The sequence below is a fragment of the Harmonia axyridis genome, chromosome 2 (genome assembly GCF_914767665.1).
Source record: "Harmonia axyridis chromosome 2, icHarAxyr1.1, whole genome shotgun sequence".
NCBI classification, from domain to species: Eukaryota; Metazoa; Arthropoda; class Insecta; order Coleoptera; family Coccinellidae; genus Harmonia; species Harmonia axyridis.
This window is the reverse complement of record NC_059502.1, coordinates 22,988,802-22,998,227: the sequence shown is the minus strand read 5'-3', so window position 1 is coordinate 22,998,227 and position 9,426 is coordinate 22,988,802. Positions and strand designations below refer to the sequence as shown.

The window sequence follows — 9,426 nt, the reverse complement described above, 5'->3', positions numbered from 1 at the left end:
CTTGAGTTGAAGGATTTTCTTTGCTTGTAGAGTGAGAGAAATATTTTATCATCGTGTAATGACGTGAAATATATAATATTCCAAAAATAATGAGGAAGGATCCATAAAAAATTCTTGAGTAATATTTTTTTTTATTTTGTTTAATTGATTTTTTGCTAAAAGAATTCATGGATAGTATTTTCAAAATAGAAGTATCACTGGGAAATAGAAATTGATTTTTGTATCAAATTACATGCAAAAAGCTCAATAGTTTCTGAGGAAAGCTTTGGACAGCAGACGGACAGATTTTTTCATTTTATTTTTCAATTCTATATTTTCCAAAATGTAAACTGAGTGAATCACGAAGATGCATGAAAAATTCAATGGTTCTCACGCAGCCTCTGTGAAAGAATTTAAAAAATAGTTATAATATAATTTAATTGATGTAGGTAGGTTGCACATTACTGCAGAACCCTACATTGGAGATGGTATAAAAATTTAGTTGAATAAGAATATTTTGAAATATTTTATTTCTTCAAATAAATAAGATACATCCACGACAGGCACTATTGAGATTTCAATGTTGTTCCTATAAATCAATCAATCGATTAAAGAATATGATATAAAATATAAAGACCTACAATAGAGTTAAATAAATCACAATTTTAAGTAGTATATGTATATTTTTCAAACAGAATCATCTGAAACAAAAAAAATGTCAATTAAATTCCTTGATGAAAGAATATCAGGCTCTCAAGACTTACCATGATACCACCACTTCGTTTTCTTTGGATTTTTATTACAGGTCTTAACATAAAATGCATTGTCTGGAGGCCTCTTCTAGAATAAAGTAATATTTTATGATTTAGTATTAAATAATATTTATGATAACAGGCATTCATTGCCAAGCAAATGTTCCTTCAGCCTAATTTTAGCTATAATACATAGTATCACAAAAAAAAGTAAACTGTTTTCTTGTTGAGGTATGGTCATTATCTTGGTAATAAGGTATTACTAATGAAGTGATTATCGCGGTTAAAGTCTATTTTGATATATATCGAATATATTCGATAAACGTATATCAAAAGCAAACTGTTTCTGTAGAAAAGGTATTAGAGAAGTGTTGGAGAAGAACATGTATCATAACCTTCAATGTGATTATGTTGATGAAATAAATTCGAGTTTTTGAGAAAAAATGTGTTATTACTGGTTGGGCCTCGACTTATTGAGTGGAATGTTATGTCATCTTGATTGATCAGAAGCACTCATAAATTTCAATAAAGTGTTTGTGTATTTCTTCATCTTATCTTTTCGGTATTATCCAAGGAATATTGTCTTGTCCTGGAGATGCTATTTTTGCCTTTGTGAAGAGCTTGATAGTAGTCTGCCTCATTTATTGTTGTACTTATTATGACTTCTTTCTGGGTATCGAAAAATTCTCTGTAGCATTCATTACTTTCCTTCCAAATTTTACTTACAAAATCTACTTCATAATATTTTTTCATGTTTTCTGAATACTCAATGGAAGTTCCAATGAAGAAAAAATTGGTGATAAATTGTCTATAAACCTTCTTATTTCGAAAATCAGTCAAATTTGCTAAAAATTTTTTTTTGAAGAAATGGTTTTTCCTCAATAATTTTCCATGCCTTAGTGCGATAGTTTTTCCGATAACATATTTGGATAGCCCGTGAAAAATATTATCATTATGATGGGTCACTTTTCAATATTGCTCGATGGATAAGCCACAAAATCCAGTGACCCGCTTACGTGAAACAACTTTTATTCCATATCAATCCGCAATTGTTATATTTCTTATGTTATCATATAAGGCAAGACTTTACTTTATGTCAGTACTTCAACTCTCTATTATTAACTAGAAAACTTTAAAACCTTCTTACCTTTTCTTTACAACTACTGAGCATAGAAACTATGGAAAGGCATACAGACTGCACAGATAAAGCTGGAGACCAGTCATCAGTTAAAATTGATAAGCATATATGACCATTACTATATACATGTGGATGTATGGGAATGTTATTTCCTACAAAGGTCACCTGAAGTCAAACAAATTAACATATTTATCTCGATAAACATAAAGTTACAATATAGGTAATTAATAATAAGGTGTCCAAGATACACTTTAAATGGAGAAAACTTGGTGATTTGGGTTATTAGATTGTGTTCTAGTTTCACTTTATTACTGAACTACTTAACCACAAGCTCAAAGCTCTTGTTTACCTACTGGTCAAAGTGAAACTTTCATGCACTGGATTACTGAACCAAATATACTTTTCCAACTTCAAATTAAGACCTAAGAAAATCAAATTGAGAATTAACATATTCAAATTGGTACTGAACAAAATTAAATTGAAACTTAATATATTCAAATTGGGAATAATTAATTTCATAGTGATTCATATTTCTACTTGATATGGCAAGCTGAATTGAATTGAGCAAAAGAAAATGTAAATGAGAATTTCAGAGAGTAATCAAAAGATTAAGATTATTCCCAATTTGATTTCGATTAGTATCAGTTTGCATATGTTAATTCTCAATTTAATACTGTAAGTCCCAATATTAAATTGAAAAGATATAGATACTGAATGCATTAATATTTTCATTCAAGGGAGGCATCAATATAAATCATTTTTCATTTTAAAATCAAAACATTTAGTTTTTCAGTTTCTTTCAAATGCTAATATACTTTTTATTTTATGTGGTCTATATCTACCTTGAAAGTAAATACATACCAATGTATATCAGGTATTGAATACTTTGCCAATTAAAATAATACAGACCAACATTAGTCATATTCCACTAACCTTCAAGATAATATGTTATCTTTCTATTTCAGTTTTATATTTCTAACTAATGTGATTTAATATTTTTACTCAATTGGTACAATGCTGGTGGAATGTGGCTAACTTTTATCTGAGATATATATTTTAATATGTGAAGATTGATTCTATCTTTACGCAATAAAAATTTATTTTGAATAAAATGAAGATAAATTTCCACAATATTTTAATAAACAACAAAAAGTGTTTACCCACAGTGTAGCTTTAGCAGTTATTTTACATATCGGCTAATTTAATGATGAAGTCTTCTCACAGCTGCACTGTTCTGCAGAGGTACAAAATTCCAGGATTTCAGGCCCTGGTCTAATCAGAAATTTTTAACTCTTTTATTCAATGAATTCGGTCTTTTCAAGATGAAAATTACTTTTCGTTCTTATTTTGTTGATATCAGAAAAATTCAAAATATCATTTGAAAAAAAATTATGTTGACAAATGGTGAAACAAAACAATTGTTGTATTTCATTAAATTTTGTGGAAATTTCAGTTGATATTATTTTATTCAGAAAATGAATTCAGTATGAACAAATCTTCACTGAACTTCAGGTTTTAAATGTTTTATTTCAATGTCTCAATAACATATTTACCTCTGGTGAATCGAAAGGGTATTTATTGCTGAATTTAAATTGTAGTTCAAATTGTTCTCCTTCATACAGAGTACCAGGGACACCTTCCATTCGAATGATCCAACTGGAAATAACATATATCCGATCAAATATTAATATATTTCATCAAATTACAATAGATCCCAAAAAATCAAAAAGATAACACAGAAAAAATAGTATAACCTTTACAATATATCAAATAGAAATATCGAATATTGAAGATAAAAAGACAACCTCAAATCAAACTATACGGTTTCAATATATCTCATAATCACTAAGCAGCAGTTATAATGATATAATGAGCGTTCATTAAAATTCGTGGTCAAAAGTGCTGGGGAGAAATTAGAGTTGTTATTTTACTACTAATTACTGTGATTACAAGTAGCGCTCAGATTGCACCAAATATAGTTTCAAGATTCGAAGTATGTAATAGTATATTCTAAAACAAGTTGCAGCTCCTATTCCAACATGAATGTGAATTTTGAGTTTTCGAACGTATGAGTGTTGGAATTGCTTCTCCAACGAGTATCAGACGATAGTTTCTCTATTTCAGTCTTTAGGGAAATATTGTCGAAATTCAATTAAAAAATTCAGATTATACATCCTAGTGACTTTTGTATTGTATCTTGGCAGTTGATGTGACTCCTACTAAAATTGACAGATTACAGAATTTGAATTGTTTTGAATTTTGAAATAATTTATAATTACGCATTGAATTAGTGAATTATGTCCGACAAAATCGATTTAACACTTCCAGAATTAAGAGAAATTGCGAATTATGTTGCAAATCAATTCACTATATCCAAATTATATTATATTGAGAATTGAAGTGTGTTGAAATTTGATAGGATCGGAAGTCAGTGTATACAACCACAAAACGAAAAATATAACTGAAAACAATGCTGTAATGAATTCATTACAGCACTGTTTTTAGTACTGTAATGAAATAATTACGATACTGAACTAGAGAAACAAATGTTAGTGATATGGTACAAGCTACGCGCTACTTGTAATTACAAAAAATCAAATCTAATTTCTCCACAGCACTCTTGACCACCAATTTTAATGGACGCTCGTTATAATAGTATTTCCAAAACATATTGGAAAATTCAGAAATTTTTGAATAAACCTCCAATTAGTATCAGTTAGAGTAATAAGTGTTCTTCAAGAAATATTTTTTTATTTTAATATAATAATACAGGGTGGTCCAGATTTTAGTTCAATAACTATGGAGTCTATTCGACTCCAAACAACTTTTTTCATGAAAAAAAGTTCATATTCATACATACTAACATACTCTGTTTTCGAGATACAGGGTGTTGAAGTCCGAAAAAAAAATCAGTAATAGAACTCTACTCTAGTACTCTACTACTCTAGTGTTATCACATTCATTGTTTCAATTTTTAGGAATTAGAATTTTAGAACTGATTTGAATTAAGTAATCATCTCCTGCCAAAATTATCTAGTGGCGTTGATACAGTGATGCGATGATCCTTTTTCTAATGAAAATCTACGCCACTGTTTTTTTTTTCAGGAAAATTATTCCATGTCGGAAATCAACAAGATTTAACTAAAAAAAAAAAAGGCTCTTGAATTTTTTTTCATAGAATGTACCGTTTTCGAGATAATTGAGGACAAAGTAAATACTATTCACAAAAATCTACAAAAATAAATTTTTCCATTAGTGATCATGAATAAAGTACAACAATTGGTATAGTTTATTATAAAACTTTCAGATGGCATTTAATTAATAACAATATTGTAGAAGTCAAAATTAAGTCTATCTTTCCATGGGGAAATTTGAATAATTTATTTTTTAGAAATTTATTGCTTTGTACTCGATTATCTTGAAAATGGTAGATGCAATTGAAAATTCAAGGCAACTTTTTTTCAATGAAACTCTATCGATTTCAGTAATAATCTTCTCGAAAAAAAGACAGAGGCGTAGTTTTTGAATGGAAAAAGGATCATCGAACCCCTATATCTACGCCACTGGTTAATTACTAGATCATAAAGAAACACTGTTTTTTTTTGTCAAACTTGGATCCTGTATCTCCAAGATGAAGCTTGTTAGGATATATGTTTATATGAACTTTTTTTTCATGAAAAAAATTGTTCCATCCAACGCCAAAGTTATTGTACTAAAATCTGGACCACCCTGTATACAGTATATCAAATGATAAGAAATTTGATAATATTTCTATGATGAGGAATGTTCATAAAAGTTGATCTAGATTTTAGATAATTGTTTTCATTAATATTTCTAAATAAATACAGAGATCTCAAATGAAGCAGTTGAAACAATTTTACTTAATACACAGTCCCAATAAGCAAACAGTTGGCTAAAAATAAGTGTGTATTCAAGTGCATATATTATGCTCTTTATCAACCGATATAATTTCAACTTTATATGAAATTCCAAAAATTTCTATATAAAAACAATAACTACATCATTAAGAGAATGAATCAATATTGCATGTATATCTGAGGGCCACAGCTAAATCATTACAACTTTCACATCTTGTTTATTTCAACTTAATGCAATGACCTCCTGATAGTAAATTTTATAATCTTAAAAAAGGAAAATTTAGTTCACTCACTGTAACAAATTTTGTTCAGCTATTTCGGCGTCTACGGTTACTCCTGGTGGAGGCTCTTTCATAAGAGACATTAATTCTTTTTGTAATCTTCTCTAAAAAAAAAATCTTTTAAATTTTTTTTTTATAGCATTCTCTTTCTATCAACTACTTTATAATATAACAGAAATAAAATTAGTCATGAATATTATATATGTATGATATGGATGACCCTCAAACTATTTTTGATATTATTTTTATTATTTACCTCTGATGGTGACATTCCTGCCATTTTGATTGTTCCTTTGTCAATAGTCAGCCATTCTCATAAGGTCATAAGAGGAACGTATTAGAAAGAATGGTAATATTTTAACTGAAGCGAAGTTAATTGGATCTCTTATTGAATTAAATATATTATTATTATTTCATATTTGACAAAGAAATTCCACAGAATTTATAGTTCAAAGAAATGTCAAAATAATCAGTAATTTTGTTTTCAGTCAATAAAACAAATGACACTTCATTTCTATTCAGGGATATGAAATAATTTAATGATAACGTCAATATTTTAAAACACAGAATATAATATAACTCTAGAATATTAAATATAAGGTAATATTCAACTAACCAGTAGATTCGCCAAGATTGCCCAATTATTATAAAAGGTATAAACAAATAAATGGTCTTCTCCACTATTATTATTATAAAGATCCAATTAGTAAGTTGTGATGCATGAATTAATTACAAGTGTTGCTTCTTGTTTACCTAATCTGTAGCGAAGATTAATGAAGATTCGATAAACTGGTATAATAATATGTAATATACAAGGAAATAGTACTACTTAGTCTACAAGAAACACCCTGTATCTCGAAAACAAAGCGTTTGTAGGCCCATGTTTATAGGACTTTTTTTTCTTAAAATTACCCAAGGAATCTACCATTTTCCTTTGTACCTACAATTAAAGTTACGGTTTACTCAGACAGTCTCAGTCGACCCGCGACCGTTGCGTTTCGTCAAAAGGCGGAGGTCGATGGAGACGATTCCTTCTTTTGTCTATGTGATCTAAGATGCATAGGATTCTATGCATCTTAATGTGATCTATTTTTTTGTAAATTAATTATTAATAATGCATAGAGGCCTTGACATACCCATACTTCATAATCTATGCTTGCGCAGTCGCGCATATCGGTTCAAGATTCAAATTTTAATAAGAGCGTTCCGTGGTTAAAATTGTCAAAGACTAAACTAATCATTTAATATTTTCTATTTGAAAATGCAATTATGAGTATAAATAACGAAGCTTTAGTAAATCAGGAAATCGTATGCCGCATTTTTATAGAAGATATAATAAATCGCCATTTGACTGGATTTGTAGAAATATCTACACCAGGTGAAGCCATCATCAAATATGCTCTGATTGAGGTAAAATAGTTGAAACTAGGTTCATTCACTAAGATTATCTTATATCAAAAGGTTATCAATGCTAATGATTCTATTACACCAAGATCCATTTAGCAAGTATATATTTGAGAAAAAAGATGTTTTATTCAATGTTTTAGTGATCTATAGATTTCAGGAATCTCAACATGTGAATTTCCCTTGGAAAGAAATGTATTTAAGTTTCCTCGGTATTATAAAAAAGGTTTACAATTCAATGGAGAGGAAGTTTTTTACTATACAAGGCATACTTTATGTGGTGGAAATTTGGCACATAAACATAAAGGTGTTGAAGGCTATGAGTTTTCCTGTGGTTGGCCCACACGTCTTCCAGCTACATGGAATGGTGAATATGGCTCGATTAGGTATTAAATTCAACTATATTTGAAGGCTATCATATGCTTCAAAATCTTAATAACTCTAATACAGGTATTGGGGCAAAATAACTATTATCGAAAGTTCTGGTGTATTTATTCACAACCAAGAAATTCTCGTATCAAATAAAAGGGATCTTTCATTGGAACAATACTTGAAATTTGAATCTCAAATAAAAGTACATAGACCAATAAATTTCATTAAGTATTTTGGATATGTGGATATCGATGTTTGGACACCTTTCAGTGGAGTGGCAATAAACCAGAGTATCCCTGTTTTATGTACAGTTGATAATCATTCAAATATGCTATTTGGGGGCATAATTTTCGTTTTGACACGTGTAGATATATACAGGTAAGAATTTCAATTGATATTTAATCCAAATTAATCATGTTTGAAATTTGTATGTAACTAGACAAGTTATTCAACACCAGAGATCTCACAATAGACAAAGTTCTCTTTCAAAGAGTCATTCAGTTACTTATAGATATGTATAGAACAAAGTATAAGGAAGCTAGTGCCCAACTTATTCGGAGAGTATTTTTAGTTAATCTAAATGAATGTCTCAAGTGAGAACATTTCAAATTTATCATCATGTTGATGATTTTGACAGGGGTAGGATTTTGGGTTTTTTCTGTGGTTAATTCACTGTCAATTGTACTCCAATGACGCTAATGTATGGGGCATAAGGTGGTAGAGATGAACAAAGGCAAACAGAGGCTCTTCAGTCAAGTAAATCTACAAAATAGTTTTGCTACTATACCTTTAAATTGATGACCAACATTCAGAAGAAGGTAACCGATATTATGCGCTCACTTTATCGCTGCCTTCGAGCCTTTAGACATTGCATGTTTATATAATTTCTTGCAAATATTGATTAATTTCTCATATAAAACTACCTCCATATAGCCAAAAAATCAGTTTGAAGAAGTTATTATTCAACTGCTTACTCTATTCAGAGGGTGGAACTTAAAATGTCACTGAGAATATTTTTAGGGCTTCTAGACCCTTTACCAGGACAAAAACTGTAAGAACAGATATCTGCAGAGTTCCTAAAATGGTGAATATTACAAGGGGAAGAACAGATTACTACTGTGTTTTGAAAACAGATGAACATACCCTTCCTACAAACCAATTTTATAATTGCACTTGTTGCCAAATTATTTATGAGCTATGGGTATCTGTACAAGGAGCTTTTCGCCGATATGGGCCCTGTGGATATCCTAGTATTGATACATCTGGTATACCAATCATTATAGGTACTGAACCAATCTTCAAGTACAATGTCTCAAAAATAACGGCAAATATAATGAATATATTGCTCACCCCTAAAAATGATATACAAATAACAGATAATGTACCTATAGATGAAGAAGTTGAACAACTTTTAAATATTGCAGAGGAAGAATTAGATTTAAAAACTATTCAGAATTTAAATAGACAACTAAAATACAAAAATGAAAGTGAAATGACTCACAGAAAAATAGTCGAGTATCAACAACCCACTGATCCTGATAAATCCATCATTAAAGAAAATATGAAAACATTCTTTGAATCTACTGATACTGAGAAAAGTGATATTAAATGATCAAAAATTG

At 29.5% G+C, this 9,426-nt stretch overlaps 2 protein-coding genes across 4 annotated transcripts; one reads left to right on the top strand and one right to left on the bottom strand.

Moving 5' to 3' along the window:
• Positions 1-492: 492 nt before the first annotated feature.
• Positions 493-6,541, bottom strand: LOC123673132 (ubiquitin-conjugating enzyme E2 W). Of its 3 annotated transcripts, none has more exons than XM_045607574.1 (6): positions 6,285-6,541; positions 6,041-6,145; positions 3,423-3,525; positions 1,879-2,034; positions 744-819; positions 493-680 (listed from the first exon to the last, which is right to left on the bottom strand). In XM_045607574.1, exons 2-6 carry the CDS (start codon positions 6,109-6,111, stop codon positions 667-669), a joined length of 420 nt encoding a protein of 139 aa, XP_045463530.1. In that variant the 5' UTR covers positions 6,112-6,145; positions 6,285-6,541; the 3' UTR covers positions 493-666. The 3 variants fall into 3 exon arrangements, with proteins under 3 accessions (XP_045463530.1, XP_045463528.1, XP_045463529.1); XM_045607572.1 differs by having other exon boundaries at positions 6,041-6,132; XM_045607573.1 differs by having other exon boundaries at positions 6,041-6,127.
• A 596-nt stretch (positions 6,542-7,137) lies between these two features.
• LOC123673127 lies at positions 7,138-9,424 on the top strand. Its single transcript, XM_045607566.1, has 4 exons — positions 7,138-7,438; positions 7,586-7,818; positions 7,883-8,182; positions 8,825-9,424. The coding sequence occupies exons 1-4, from the start codon at positions 7,298-7,300 to the stop codon at positions 9,414-9,416; spliced, it is 1,266 nt and encodes a 421-aa protein (XP_045463522.1). The 5' UTR covers positions 7,138-7,297; the 3' UTR covers positions 9,417-9,424.
• The last annotated feature ends 2 nt before the right edge of the window (positions 9,425-9,426 follow it).